Source organism: Pinus tabuliformis, chromosome 1_2, assembly GCF_031772625.1.
Source record: "Pinus tabuliformis cultivar Carrire ecotype Pingquan chromosome 1_2, CPIR1, whole genome shotgun sequence".
Lineage (NCBI taxonomy): Eukaryota > Viridiplantae > Streptophyta > Pinopsida > Pinales > Pinaceae > Pinus > Pinus tabuliformis.
This window is the reverse complement of record NC_142298.1, coordinates 1146914632-1146931088: the sequence shown is the minus strand read 5'-3', so window position 1 is coordinate 1146931088 and position 16457 is coordinate 1146914632. Positions and strand designations below refer to the sequence as shown.

Here is a 16457-nt window from a genome sequence, read left to right as displayed (position 1 = left end):
TGAGCTAAGACCCCTCAGTCAAGAAGATTCGGTCCCTGCAGTAGATGATCTCATCGACCACCCTATGCCTGTCATCCACCACCTGCCCATCCAGAACCTCACATGCAAATCTGTCCTTGGAGTATTCTACTAAGAGTCGAGCCCTCCAATCTGTATCCAAGCTCATAAGAGACAACATGGCTGGTCTACGTGAAAGGGCATCTGCTACAACGTTGTTCTTACCTTTGATATACTCAATGTCAAAGTCATATGCTTGGATCTTACTCATCCACTTTTGCTGCCTCTCCTGTAGCTGCTTCTACTCCAATAAGAACTTGAGGCTGTTGTGATCAGTCCTCACCCTGAACTTGTTGCCTACCAAATATTGTTGGTACTTAGCCAATGCATGCATGATGGCCATCATCTCCTTGTCGTATATGGAATACAACCTCTCGTGCGGAAGGAGCTTCTGGCTCTCAAATGCTATAGGGTGACCTCCCTGCATCAATACTGTGCCAATCCCCTCTCCCGACGTATCACACTCCAAAACAAATGGCTGCGTGAAATCTGGCAATGCAAGCAACTCCTGAATAGCCCGCTCAATCTCATCCCGATAGGCCTTGGGGTGCCTATAGGGGGTGGTAATCACAACCTATATGCCCTGCTCAAGCTCGATGGTGTGCTCAAACCCTCGATCTAGTGGCTGTCCTGGTGGAATGTCCCCAAACACTAAGGCATACCGATCAAGGATAGACTGTATCTCTGGGTGTACCGTCTGCCCTGTAGTTCCTGCCTCTGATGCACGCAGCTCCACTGCCCACTCTATGTCTCCCTTCCGGAAGACTGCCTCCATCTGATGAGCCGAGACAGTCTGAGGTGGATATGTGTGTTGTCCTCGTATCTTCTCATTCCTCCATGTCTTCTCATCATCCCACTCCATCTCCAGGGTCTTCCAATCTCTCGTGGCCTTCCTTAGAGTGATAAGCCTTTGAACACCCAGTATCATGTTGGTGTCCAGAATATCGACCACAAAAAGGTGGTCAGTCAATGTGTAGGTGCCCATCATCACTGAAAGCTTTAGAACATAACGAGCACATGTCATGCTCTGATCTCCTAGGACCAAGATTGAAAACCCATCGAAGCTCTCTATCTGTATACCTCTTCGCTCAACCATCTGGGCATTGATGAAGTTGTGGGTTGCCCCACTATCAACCAAAATTGATACGTGTTGGCCACGTACTGTCCCTCGTACGTGTAGCATCAGATACTTGGGAACTCCCCGCAATGCTGCAAGGGCCTCTCCGGTGGGTGCGAAAGATGCACCACCTGCTGGTGGTGGTGGAGGTGGCAAAGGTCCCTGTATGGCATGGCTATCTCCTGCCTCCACATCCTCCTCGTCATCCCCTTCTCCACTGCTCTCGGAGAAGACCTCAATAAAATGTGCTTTACCAGCAACACGTCTATGTCCTGGTGCCCATGGCTCTTGACAAGTGAAGCACAACTGCTTCTTCTTCAGCTCCCTCCTGGCATCCTGTCAAGCTTTACTCGTCCTAGATTCCCCTTTGGAGGTGGAATCCTCACATCCTTTCCCTTAGACTGGAAAGTCTGTCTCTGGGGGTAAGGTGTTCGGGTCCTGGGTAAGACATCTTGTAAGTCCCGGGTCCTGCTGATAGCGTCCTAGAGCGTAGCTGGTCTAGTGGATCAGACTAGACCCCGAAGTGGCTTTGCTAACCCCTCAACATACATATAGACCCTTTGTGCCGTGGAGTGGTTTGGCACCATCATGGAGACCCTCAAGAAATCTGCTAGGCTCCCTGTCTGTTTGAGCTTCGTCAGCTCCACGAAATGCTGCTCTAGATCCCTCCGATCAAATCGCTCCATCAGTCTCCTGGTAAGCTCTATATATGACGTCGTTGTGGAGTGCCCCAATGTAACCATTCCATGAAACCACCAATCCTGGGCCTCACCATCCAAATGCAATGTTGCCACCTTGATGGCCTCTGCCTCCGACATCTGGTTAGGCTAGAAATAAATGTATAGCTTCTCCACCCAAGACTTTGCCGAACTGTTTGATGAGCCATCAAACATAGGCAAGTGGAATCTGCTTGCTGCACGGTGGGTGTCGCCATCATGGTAATGCTGGTACCCTCTGTGATGATCGCGGGGTCTGCTATCCCGTTGGAGTTGAACAAAATCTTTGAATGAGAGGGCTTCCCTAAACTCCTGCCCATAGGCCTGGTACTCTGCAAAATAATCGCCCATATGCCTGGGCTCTGCCTCCTGCTGGGCTGCGGCCCCTGTGTCTGCTCCTAAGAAGGTGGGCATGGTAGAGCATGTAGGGGCATGTGAGGCCCCCTGCTGCGTAGTATCACGCTGCTCTGGCACGTGATGGGATGCACTTGATCCCTCACCGATCTGAAAAACTCGTGGGCTCTTCCGCTGTCTGGCCTCTACTGCCGTGAATCTTTGCCCCATGACCTCAATTTGCCTCGAGAGATCCTGCACTGATTTGAGGAGCATATCTACAAATTTCTTCTCATCCTCATCTGCCATCTGCTCTACGTCCACCATTGGCTCTCTCTGTTCTGCGTCTACCGCATGTTCCTCTTATTCTGCGTCTGTCATAGGAACACAATCTCCCTCTTCGTAGGTATTCTCCAACCTACGCCCAGTGTCTCTGTATCTCTGACCTCTGTAACATATATAGGGTTTTTCCCTCGATGTCATAGATTGCTAGCTCCACAGGATGAGCCAGATCTATGCTCTGATACCACTGTAATATTCCTCAAACCCCAACAAAAACTCCAACCAAATATGTGCAAATGATATAGTAACCTAGAAGTGATAAAATAACAGTGGAACAACATATAATAATGTAAACCAGAAATATAAGCAGATACACAAGAAATGCAGCAAGAAATGCTAAGCCATTTTATTATACTTAACAATAAATGAGTATAAGAGGTGATTAGACAGATGGCACCTTGACTTGCACAAGGCAAGTGAAGAAATATTCTCAGAATGACAAGAATGGTCTCTCTGCGTGGATGCTGCTGCTGTGCTACTGCTGATGCTAGAAAGAAAATGATGATTTGGGGCTGCTCCCCTCCTCGAAAAAAGCTGAAACTCTGGATTCAGACTCTACTCAAGAAAGCCAGAAAATCCTAGAAAGCTTTCCTGGAATGGCCTCACATTGATCTGCGTCCCAGTTGCTGGGAAACTGTCGTGCTCTTGCTGCTGTTGGAAATCGAATGAGGATTTGGGGCTGCTCCCCTCCTAAGAAAAGTCTAAAACTCTGGAATCGGACTCTACTAAAAAAACCCAGAATAACCCAGAAATATTTTCTGAAATGGCTGACCCCCAAAAATCACCCCCTTGGGGTTTTGCGCAATTCCTCAAAGACGTTGATGAAACTGCCGCTGAAATGCTGATGAAACTGCTGTTGAAATGCTGATGAAACTTCTACTGGGATGCCAATGGAAATACCTTGCCCGAGTAGGCACTCGAAGTCCTTCAGGGCTAAGGGTGAGATCTCCGAACGGAGACACTCAATGCACTAAACAGTGCTGCAGACTAGCTAAACAGCCAACGTGCTCTAAGTCGAAATGACTATCACAAATTCTCATAACCAGAATGATCAAAATGAGGGGGCTCCTCTCTCTTTTATAGCCTTTGCCTCTCTCAATCCCAAGGCTTACCTCCTCCTGTGTGATTCCTCTCTTGCCACATGTTTCTTTCCTCCTGCACAGTTCCTCCATGTGTCTGTGTGGGCTCCATTCCTGCGTCCCCTTTTGGCCCCCTTGGCTCCCCTTTAAGTCACAACGTTGTGCTACTAGGAAGTGACTTTTTATTCTAAAAGTGAGTTATGTCCCCCTTCCTCACTTTTTATTTACAAACAACTATAGAAGGCAAAAATCAAACAAAATCGAATATTCCAATTAGCCATAGCTAATTAGGAATATTACACCATAGGTAAGTTAGCCCAACTAATATAAGGTCCAAAAGAAATTTCCTAGGGCACTGCCTCAGACCCATGCAGGGGGACTACCGTCCCCTTGTGATCCCGCCACACCTGCAACTAGTCACGGAAGAATATAACACACACCCAACACATTGTGCCTAGTAGAGTGTTGAAAATGGTCAAAGATATTGGGAATAGTCAATAATCAAATCAAAAGCCAAGGAATTGGAGATCTAGCTAATGGACCGAGTCGAGCCCCTTCTACTAGACTTTGGAGGTCGATAAAATGGAATGTTGAGTGAGTCCTGGGTCAAAGTGGAACAATAGGCTTCTTGTGGAGAAAAGGTAGTGATTACAAAGCAAGTCATCTTCCTTTACACCAAATCAAACTTCCTTGGACCAAGTCGAGTTTCCATGGATGGAATCGAGCCAAGTAAACTAAGTGGAGCCACCTCACTTAGTCGTTGGAGTTAATTTGAGCAAGGCATTGAGCACTTTTGGCTACTATTCTTCATTTCTTTCCTCTCTAGGGTCAAATCAAAGGGAACATTGCACTTCCAAGGGTCAAATCAAGTCAAGTCAAAGTCTTAATGTGGATAAACATTGTAATAAAAATATTTTATCTAAATTTACTTAGTCTCAGTCTCCAGGTTCTGGATGACAAATAAAACTATTTTTTTAGAGAGTGAGGTCCAAGTAGTTGTTAAAAGGAAATTATATAAGGCTAGCCCCTCCTTTATTTATATTTGTTCTTGAACTTTGGGATCAAATACCATAATAAAACTTTCATTTGCAAACAATTTGTGAGTTGAATTTTGCTATTTCGTTTTTTCTTGCCTCTTGTTGTAACTTGTAATAGTGCTTAATAAGATAGACACAAGTAAATAGTAAATACTAGTTAAAACAATTGGAGGGATGATTTATTGAGGGGATACATAGTCATGTGAAGAGTGCAACCAAGGAACTAGTCGCCACTGCAAACTTGTTGGAGGTTGGGTCTATGGGATCAACTAGGTGAAGATCCCTTCCAATCCCATAATCAACCCCATAATCAACCTAAAGATCATAGACACTTTGGTACAAACCACTCCTGTTTGAACTTGGGGACTTGTGAAACTATCTTAAACAAAAGTGGAGGTGATACAGTCCTCTCGCTTACAAAGTAATTGATTTCATTCTCCAAAGTGCAAAGCCAAATTAGAAGTGGTTATGATTCACAACCCAACAATTGAAGGTAATATTGGGCTAAAGTAAGCATATATCAGCGACCACAAGATTCTAAAAACCCCGAAATCTTTTCATTTTCCTATTTCGTAAAAAATAAAAAATAAAATATTTACTAGCTTACACTTTTTAAATTTTATCAACATATTAGTTCGTTAATCCTTGGGGTTTTAACGCATAATTTTTAGATTTTATCAAATAAAAAGATATATCTTATTTTGGGCTCTCAAACACACATATTTCACGAGGTATATTGAGTTAACTTTTCATGTTTGTGTTTATTTACAACAGTACCTATTTCAGATCCGAAAAAATTCAAGGTATGAGATTCTTCTCCAAGTATACATCCATAAAACCCGTGCATTAGTTTTCAGATTTATTTTTCAAGTTTATACCACCGTTCCGGGACTATTTATAGCTCATCCCAGACACTAGAAAGTCAAATTATAAGCTAGAATAGTTTTATGGGTTTTTACCCAATGGGAATTTTATCCTAAGATCTTTGCAGTTCTGATGCTTAGAAAGGGTTAAAATTGATCTATCTTTGTTGTCCTATCTTCCCAACCCATAGATTATCAATCTAGAGTGTATATACACTTGTGCGTGGCCTTGAATAGAGATTTTCATTGTTGTTTTCTGTGTTCTTTTGCATTTTTCAGACATGCAATCGCAGGATAGCAAGAAGAAACACACAAGACAACCCCTTACCAAAAGTATATTTCAAAAATAACCTATGTATTTGGTAAGTATATTATTATCATTTCTAGTTTAGAATGAATTTCCTTGCTAGTCTGCATTACTTTTCTGTATAAATAAGCATCTCATATAGAGAATCCTCCCATAACCATTCAGGTAGGAGTTGGGCTGAAAGAGTGGGAACTTGGCTAGGTGGTAATAGGGCCAATCTACTTGAATTGCATGGGTAACCATTTGTAACAAATTAACAGAAAATATTTCGCAACACTTGGGAAACAAGTGTGGATGTTGAAAACATGTTGAATGTACAATGATGCTTGTTTCTGTCAATTGAGGAAAATTATATGCATACAAGGCAATTCATAATTTTTTTGGGTTGCAAATCCTGTGTAGTTCACCAAGGGCCGGCTACATCAACCGCTATATTCTATGGTTTAAGTATCAGAGAGGCAAGCATGCCAGTTTATATAATATTTTATTGGCCCAACCAATGGTTAAAGCTGTCAAATAAAAGATGCTAAATGGTATAAAACCAAGATGAGAATAGCTCACAAACATTTCCTCTAAGAGACATTCAAATTTCCTTTTGCACTGATGCTAGACACACAAATAGGGCAACTTTATTGAACTCTGAAGTCTACAAAGCTTCTTCAAAGACCTTTTTTGCTTTTTTAAATGCCTCTTAGAAGAAGAATTGAAATAACTACTGTTCCTTTAAAAAAAGGAAAGGGCAAAAAAATTAAATGAGAACATAATACTTAAATTCCTGGGCCAAAAACATTGTAGTTACTTACATGATGCAAATTGCTCTTCCTGCCGTACCAGTGTACCATTATTGTATTTCCACCCGCATCTGTAGAAAATCCCACATGTAAAGGCTGCAAAATTATTTTTCATTCATCAGTATCAATGGATAAGTTCGCAATAAAATGTTCATATTGGAAATTTAAAGATAGGCAAGATATGACCTGATGGATATCTCCCATAAAATGAGAGAGAAACAGTAAAGCTTCTGTTAAATTATCTGCAAGTTATAAAATTGGCCATTAGCCTCTATCGCTATTTACATAAGACTATTTTAAAATAACTAACCGTAAAGGAAGCACTTTATGATGCTAAACATGGATAAACACAGACAGAGAATTCATGTAAACAGTGGCAATCCAAAAAAGATACATACACTTTTCACTAGTGGCTCTGCTGCCATAAGTTTCAAGCTGAGATGTGTAATTGTTTATGGCACCTTCAAGGCACATGCCCTTTTCTCCGAGGGTATTATGGCAGTCCCCTGTTTGCAAACAAACAGTGAGGTTGTTACTCGACATTTCAAGTTGCATATATTTCAGTTTTCAGTGTATCATGAAGATTTAGATCATTCTCTTGAGCAATCCATGTTATGTCCATCCATGATGATATTTAACAGAAGACAGGATTGGCGGGCGATGTGGGAGTATTTCTCCAAAAAAATAGAGACAAAAACCCAAATGAAAATGGCCAAACTCTGGGGATAAAGTTTCTCTAGGATAGTATACTTACTAGAATAAACATAACTACACTGGTTGTCTGGTGTGTCGATGAAATGCAGTGGGCTTGCCCAGTGGTATCTGAACCGCATTTCATCAGGCCACGAACAAAGAGAAGCAAGATCACCCTCTGCATGCTCAGGGAGCAATTGCTTCACCGCCTTTGATGCTTCTTCACTAAGAAGTGGCTGCATTTGTCCATATTGCAGATTAAACAGATTGTAAGTATCAAACTACAAAATAATCTATAAAACAAACCACAATGAATATACATATATAGAATCGTCACCCAGCTGATAGTCCCTACTAAACAACCAGGATTGACGAGATAGCCGCGCATGACTCGGTATCATTGGGTATGTGTCGTTTAGTTGGAAAAGGTCTTTGTAACTTGCATTTTGGAATTTAATTGGTTATATCTTCACTTATGTGTGAGTATTCACATAGTTGGTCTCGTACTTGCATCAAAAATTTAATCTCAAAAATTAGGCAAGAGCTTTCTAATAATAATTCACATTTAAAAAGTTATACTCATAGTAGGTTGATATTTAACACTAATACTATGTGGAAATTACATTAAGTTTATGTGGAGTTAATAACAAATAGGCATCAAAGAAGATCTAAGAAGAACCAAAGATAAAAAAAATCTCTAGCTTATAAATGGTGTAGAGGTCATACCTAAAAGAAGAAGAAAGGATTGGAAATTTATTGTAGTATTCATGTTTTATGGTAGAGCATTGTTACATGGAGTGATGGACCACCATTTTGATTCCTTTTTGTTATTGAAACACTTTTCCTTTGCCATGCATATCTATTTTTTCCTTCTTTTCATTATGTTTTCGTTTACTTATTATGATTTTGTTTAAGGTATATATTTTCCATTTTCTCTCTTTCCTTTTATAGTTGGATTTAAATTGTGTTTATATATATATATATATATAACTTGAATTACTATGAGAAAGATCAATATTTCCATTTCAGCACAAGTTAGTTTTAGTCATACTTTTTACATTAGTGGAAGGGATCAACCTTTAAACCCTATCATCATATTCAAAACAAGTGGTTCTCTTAAATCAATAGTATTTTAAGAAGACATATTAATGAATATATATGTAATAGTGTAAGAGTTTAATTACTATTATAAGGGTTCCATTGTGACAAAGGTTTGATGGTAGACATGGTTGTGAGGATCTCATTGAACTTGTTAACAACTGTGCATCACTGTACTTAAGGTTTAATTCCACATGATCCTACAGATTGAATAGAGAAATAGGTCACATCATCACATGATTGCGTAACTGTGATAATGCTTGGAGGAACTTGTGGCCCACAAGCTGCAATTGTATCTTTCAAAGGGTGCAGAGGGGTTTTGATGACACAGTCAATTGGGGATTCAATTTGCATGAATGCGTATCTATTCATATAAATTGCGCCACAAAACTAGTCAAAGGATTCCTATATTCTTTTAAGTTATGTGTTTGTTTGAATTGGCATCAAACTTTGAGGGACTTACTTCTCCATTTATGGAGTAGGCACGCCCACTTCTCATGCATATATGCATGTGTAATCACCTCAAAGGGGGACAATAGACATTTTTCTTAAAATTATATTGAAGCATTCACTCTATAATTTTGGTTCTATAAACCCAATAGATGTGCAGGATTGCAACATAATATTGCTCTAATGATCTTGTGAGATAATCCTAATTGGATCCATGAAAATTATCAGAGTTCTATGCCTGTATCAAATCATGACAGACTTCAGAAACTTGTGAACAAAGAGCTATCAGGAAGGACTTCTGGACAGTGGCAGTTTGTAGCCAGCAAGGAACGACGAGGACCTGGGTCAAAGCGTGCTGACCGAGGCCCATGGAGACCGCGCAGTGGCGCAAACTAGCAGTTAGGAAGTCTAGATCAGAAAACGGAGGTGCGCATCGCTAGGCAAAACTGCTTGAAATGGAATAGCCCCAAGCGCTCGGTCACAAGGGAAGTCGAAAACCATGGGAAAAGCGCTAAAGCGAAAGGCGGGTCCTGCGCTCCAAAACCGGTGAAATATCGGAGGCGTGTTGGGCGATAAGCAGAATTGTCAGGAGACCCAGCGATGCCATACAACAAATGACGTGTGTCCGGCAGATGAGAGAGAAAACCGCTCTCATCGCGGGCTAACGTCCGAGCATGTCAACCACGCGATAAGAGCGAACACCGTAGGATTTGGGGGCTCTAGATCTAACGACGGAGGCTGCGCCCGATGGGAAACCGGATTCGACGGAGGAATAAGCCACGGCATATAAAGATCTGAAGTCCGATTTGACCGCTAAGTTGGTAGATGAATCATTTCGCAGAGTAACCGAAATATCGAACCGTTTGAGGAAGAGCTGGCACAGTTCGTGAGAGGACAAGTGGCCACTTCCCTGTGAGACGTTACACAGTGGCGATGACGCAGAGGCAGGGAATTCCAAGCGAACAACAGTAGGTGATCCGAAGAGGCGGAAGAGGAAGCGAACAGTCGAAGGGACGGATTGGCTTTAAGCCATGGACAGACAGAGAACAAGAAGGGAGAAAAAGAGAACAGAATAGAGAAAAAGCAAGAAGCAGAGAACAGAGAGCCGAGCTGACCTGCAGAGTACGACAACATCGAGCAGACAGAAGGATTGAGAGGTTCGAGCAATCCCTGAGGGGATATCTGTCGAGAACGGAGTACCAAATTGGACTCATCCCATCAAGACCAGTTGAGGTCGAGACTTAGGAAGGGGGAGTCTGTGCACTCTAGTGGCTTGGGGAATCCAAGAACCACCCTACTAAGCATCATATGTTTCAGGAGACTCAATTGAGCTCCTCATTGTAAAAACACTGCTTAAAGACACAATAAAAGAAGGCCACCACTAAAATTTGGACCGGAGACGTAGCCCAGGAGGATTCGGTGAACTCCTTATTAATTTGTTGTGTTCTTGTATTTTCTTGCTATGTTTCTCTTATTGTTTTCCATTTTCCAGTGTCTATGTATTTTGTAATCTTATCGATCCATTGCATAAGATAACATAGACACACACCAGCGCATGAATTTGTAATACCTTCATTAATTAATTAATTAATTGAGATCACTCACGAGTGATTATTAGATCAAGTGGTATCAGAGCTTTAGGTTGTTAAGGTTAGACAAGCTTGTGTTGGATTTAGCTGTTGAATGGTAACTAGATCAAAGCTCAAATTAGGAGAAGGAGAGTTGGTCGAAACTAATCTTGAAATTGGGAGAGTCTATCCTCAGAAGACAATGTCAAAGGAAGGTTCTGTGGGGCCAGACCCTCAATTCATAGATAGTTTCCTAGCCATAAGGTCCATGGTAGAGGAAATGTATAGGGACTTTAGAAAACATAAGGATGAAGATTCATCAGGCTCCAAACAAGACAAAGGAGAAGATGAGTCTCTCCTTCATGACCACTCAAAAGGCAAAGGGAAAGAGGAAAGCTTCCTAATAGCCCTGAACATAAAAAGAAGACATCTCTGATTAAATTAGATGTTAAATTTGATTTACCTATATATGATGGAGAGTTGAATGCAGAAAAGTTGGACAATTGGATTAGACAAATTGATGTTTATTACAGAGTGTAGAGTATTGATTCAGACAAGAGCAAGATTCAGCTGGCAAGCCTACGCCTTGGAGGCACTGCCTTGGTTTGGTGGGAAGGCAGGACCCAAGCTGACATGAAGAGACATGGTAAGACTATTTCTGTCTGGAGTGAATTTGTTTCTGCAATCAAAAAGCAGTTCTATCCATTGGCCTACATGCAGCAAGCCATGATGAGCTGGCAAACTCTTCGACAGTTGAAAGGGCAAAGTGTACAGGGATACACCCAAGAATTTAGAAAGAGAGCATTGATTCTAGGAATCTCATTAGACTCACCTGAGACTCTGTTGAAGTACATTGGTGGTCTACACAGCTACATGAGGCACACTATCCTCATGTTTAATCCCACTAGTATAGATGAGGTATTTGTACAAGCTACTCATCTAGAAGCTAGAGGAAAGAATGGAAATCCAAAAGTTGGGGGATCATCCCAACCCACTGCAAGCAAGAATAAGGAGAAAAGAAAACAGAAATGGAAATCAAGGAAGGCTAATACTACACAGAAAAGCAAATCCTCATGCACTCACTGTAAGAAGGATGGGCATGATGATGAGCACTGTTGGATTATGCATCCAGAGCTGAGACCTAAGAAGTTCGAGGGCAAGAAGAAGAAGACTGTTGCAGCTATTCAGAAAGATTTGGGGTCAAACTCAGGAGATGAAACAACCATTGCAACCACAGGTATAAAAGGTAAGAATTCTGAAGCATCTACTAGTAATTCTGCACAATCTACTATTGATGAAGAAAATGAGAGAAAAAGACATGAGCTTTTCCATATTCGAGTTGTTTCCAAACATCAAAAGATTGATACTTTGTTTGATAGTGGCTCACAAGTAAATTTAATTTCTGAAGCAATTGTAAAGAAGTTGGGATTAGTGACTACACCTCACAAGAAACCATACCCATTAGGATGGTTAAATGATAAAGCACAACTACAAGTGACTAGACAATGCAAACTCAAGTTTTCTTTTGGGTCAGCATTTGTAGATGAGGTTGAGTTAGACATAATTCCTTTGGATATATGTGGAATTGTTTTAGGAAGTCCTTACTTGTATGACAGAAAAGCTATTTTCTATAGAGCTGAGAACAAGTATCTACTTGTTAAAGATGGAATCGAATACTTTGTAAGAGCTCATAAGCTCAAGAATAATTACACTCTCATAAACTCAGGGCAGATGAAACGAATGATAAATTCATGCAAACAATTCTTACTGATGGTTGTAAAGGAAAAGAAACCTGATAAAACCAATGTATTTGAGGGCTGTAATGCTAAACAGCAAGCTGATTTAGAAAAGGTTGTTTCAGAGTATGATATCTTGTTTCAGGAACGTAAAGGTCTGCCACCCAGAAAGGAAATAGTGCATGATATTATTTTGCAGCAAGATGCTCCATTGCCTAACATTGGAATGTACAGGTTGTCCACTTTAGAGAATGCAGAAATCAAGAAGCAGGTGCAGGAGTTGCTCGAGAAGGGGTTCATCAGACCTAGCACATCACCATGTGGGTCACCAATCATTTTGGTGAGAAAGAAAGATGGCTCGTGGAGAATGTGCATTGATTACCGAGCACTAAATAAGATAACAATCAAAATCATTATCCCCTTCCTCACATAGATGATCTGTTAGATCAATTAAAAGAAGTTGTTTATTTTTCCAAGCGAGACTTGCATAGTGGATATCACCAGGTCAGAGTGGCAGAACAAGATGCATGGAAGACTATTTTCAAAACAAAGCAGGGATTGTATGAGTGGTTGGTTATGCCTTTCAGCATAACTAATGCTCCTGCTACTTTCATGAGATTAATGAATGATGTACTCAGACCTTTTCTTGATGATTTTGTTATTGTGTATCTGGATGACATTCTGATATTTAGCAAAACGTGGGAAGAACATTTAAAGCATGTTAAGAAGACACTAGATGTTTTGAAAAGAGAAAAACTTTATGTTAAACTCTCAAAATGTGAATTTGGCAAAACATCTTTGAATTATTTGGTACGTATAGTAGGGGGTGGTGAATTGAAGATAGATCCCTCTAAGGTGGCAGTCATTGTGAACTGGCCTAAACCCAAATCTGCTACAGAAGTTAGGAGCTTCTTAGCAGCAACACAATATTGGAGAAAGTTCATTTCTAACTTTTCCTTAATTGCAGTTCCCTTACATTCTTTAACAGGATTGAACAAGGTGTTTCAATGGGGAGGCAAACAGCAGAAAGCCTTCGACACCTTAAAAGAAAATATTAGTACATCACCTGTACTAGCACTGCCTGATCTTCAAAGACCATTTGAGATCCAAACGGATGCCAGTGACTATGCCATGGGAGCAGTGTTGACATAGCACGGTAAACCCATATGTTATCATGCTGAGACATTTAATTCTGCAGTAGTTAACTATCCTACATATGATAAAGAATTGTATGCATTAGTACGGAGTGTGAAAAAGTGGAAACATTACTTAATGGGAAAGAGACAGTAATACATACTGATCATCAACCACTTCAATATCTACACTCCCAAACTAAGTTGCAACAATTAAGGCACTATAGATGGATGGGTTTTCTACAACAGTTTCATTTAGTCATCAGATATAAAAAGGGCATACACAATAAAGTTGCAGATAGAAAACTAGGCTTGTACACTCATTACCAGTTCCTTCTCATCCTTGGGAAAGTGTTTCTATGGATTTTGTTGGAGAACTGCCGAAATCTAGGAAAGGTCATGATTATCTGTATGTTGTTGTGGATAGGTTCAGCAAAATGTGTATTTTGATACCTTGTAATAAACAAATTACAACTGAACAAACTGCAAAACTGTTCTTTCAACATGTATGGGTTCATTTTGGATTACCCACTTCCATTGTATCTGATCGAGACACCCGATTTGTGGGGAAGTTTTGGTCAAGTCTGTGGGAACTAATGGACACCAAACTGAAGAAAAGCACAACTTTTCATCCACAAATTGATGGCCAAACAAAAGTAGTCAACAGGACAGTGATCCAGTTGCTCAGGGGATATTGCAGCAAGCATCCTAAGCTTTGGGATGAACATTTATGTTATGTGCAACATGCTTACAACTGAGCAAAACATTCTTCTACACAAAGATCTCCTTTTGAGACCTGTTTTGGTTTCACACCAAGGTATCCTTTGGATTTTGTCTTTGGTAAAGACACCATAGTTGAGGGACACAATGATGTGGACAAGGCAACTAGGTTCATTGAACAAATCCAAGAGATCCACCAGGTAGTACAGGAACAGCTGGAAAAGAGCCAAGCCAAATACAAGGCAAGGCATGACAAGCATCGGATGGAGCATAGTTTCCAAGTTGGTGACCAAGTCTGGCTGTATATCAGCAAGGACAGAATGCAAGGTGAAGGTAAAAAGCTAAAGCCTATCAGGTATGGACCCTTCAAGATACTTGAGAAAATTGGTGAGAATGATTTTCGCCTTGATCTACCAGCTTACATGCACATCTACTCAGTCGTGAATGCAGATTGCTTAAGATTGTTTAAACCTTCACTAATTGAGGATCCCAAAGAGCAAAGTCAATTTCCTTCTATTGATGACCTGTTACCTGAATATCTTAATGAATTGCAGGAAGACACAGTTCTGGACAAGAAGGTGAGGACGACGTGCAAGGGAAATGTTGAGTACCTCAGAGTTGGGCTCAGGGGTTCAAAGCCGAGCAGTGCAAAGTGGATAGAGATTGGACAAGTGAGACAATTGTACCCTCACTTAGTTGATGCTTGAAAGCTGACTTTTGGTGGTCCAAAAGCTTTTTCAGTGGGAAGGTCATGATCCGAATTGGATCCATGAAAATTATCAGAGTTCTATGACTGTATCAAATCATGACAGACTTCAGAAACTTGTGAACAAAGAGCTATCAGGAAGGACCTATGGATAGTGGCAGTTTGTAGCCAGCAAGGAACAACGAGGACCTCGGTCAAAGCGCGCTGACCGAGGCCCATGGAGACCGTGCAGTGGCACAAAGTAGTAGTTAGGAAGTCTGGATCAGAAAATGGAGGTGCGCATTGCTGGGAAAAACCCCTCGAAATGGAATATCCCTGAGCGCTCGGTCACAAGGGAAGCCGAAAACCGTGGGAAAAGCGCTAAAGCGAAAGGCGGGTCCCGCACTCCAAAACCAACAGAATATCGGAGGCGTGTTGGGCGGTAAGAGGAATTGTCAGGAGACCCAGTGATTCCATATAGCGAATGACGCGTGTCCGGCGGATGAGAGAGAAAACTGATCTCATCGCGGGCTACATCCGAGCAAATCAACCACGTGATAAGAGCGAACATCGTAGGATCTGGGCGTTCCAGATCTAACGGCGAAGGTTGCGCCCAATGAGAAACCGGATTCGATGGCGGAATAAGCCACGACATATAAAGATCTGAAGTCCGATCTGACCACTGAGTTGGCGGATGAATCATTTCGCAGAGTAACCGAAATACTAAACTGTTTGAGGAAGAGCTGGCGCAGTTCGTGAGAGGACAAGTGGCCAATTCACTGTGAGACGTTACACAGTGGCGATGATGCAGAGGCAGGGAATTCCAAGCGAACAACAGCAGGTGATCCGAAGAGACGGAAGAGGAAGCGAACAATCAAAGGGACGAATTGGCTTTAAGCCATGGACAAATAGAGAAAAAGAAGGCAGAGAAAAAGAGAACAAAACAGATAAAAAGCAAGAATCAGAGAATAGAGAGCCAAGCTGACCTTCAGAGTACGGCAGCATCGAGCAGACAAAAGGCTTGAGAGGTTCGAGCAATCCCTGAGGGGATATCTGTCGGGAACGGAGTACCAAATTGGACTCATCCCATCAAGACCAGTTGAGGTCGAGACTTAGTAAGGGGGAGTCTGTGCACTCTAGTGGCTTAGGGAATCCAAGAACCACCCTACTAAGCATCATCTGTTTCAGGAGACTCAATTGAGCTCCTCATTGTAAAAACTCTGCTTAAAGACACAATAAAAGAAGGCCACCATTGAAAGCTGGACTGGAGACATAGCCCAGGAGGATTGGGTGAACTCCTTATTAATTTGTTGTGTTCTTGTATTTGCTTGCTATGTTTCTCTTACTGTTTTCCATTTTCCAGTGTCTGTGTATTTTGCAATATTATTGATCCGTTGCATAAGATAACATAGACACATACCACCGCATGAGTCTGTAATACCTTCATTCATTAATTAATTAACTAAGACCAAGCACATGCCAAGCATTAGGTAGGCCCACTTGAGGTAAGGCACTATGTTATTATTGTGCATCAATATGTAGTTTTAGTAAGTTAGTTTTTATCTTCGATTACTTAACTATCCTATATATTTTCTTTAAGTTTATTGTATGTTTTCATTTTAGTTGTTGTAGAATTGATATGCTACAGAACTAGTTGCTACAAAATTAGTGTGTTACAGGATCAACTCATTCTTCGTTATTACTTAGTATATGAAGGGATATGTTGAGTTAT

At 41.2% G+C, this 16457-nt stretch overlaps 1 protein-coding gene across 1 annotated transcript in view; it reads right to left on the bottom strand.

The window, feature by feature from the left end:
* Nucleotides 1-16457, bottom strand: part of LOC149210272 (endonuclease 2-like) — a 128610-nt gene that overhangs the window by 97716 nt on the left and 14437 nt on the right. The window contains exons 2-5 of the mRNA XM_089394390.1: nucleotides 7397-7571; nucleotides 7041-7148; nucleotides 6829-6884; nucleotides 6655-6738 (exon numbers count right to left, since the gene is read on the bottom strand). Of these exons, the coding sequence (XP_089250516.1) occupies nucleotides 6655-6738; nucleotides 6829-6884; nucleotides 7041-7148; nucleotides 7397-7571 (423 nt within the window). The remainder of the gene's footprint in view (nucleotides 1-6654; nucleotides 6739-6828; nucleotides 6885-7040; nucleotides 7149-7396; nucleotides 7572-16457) is intronic.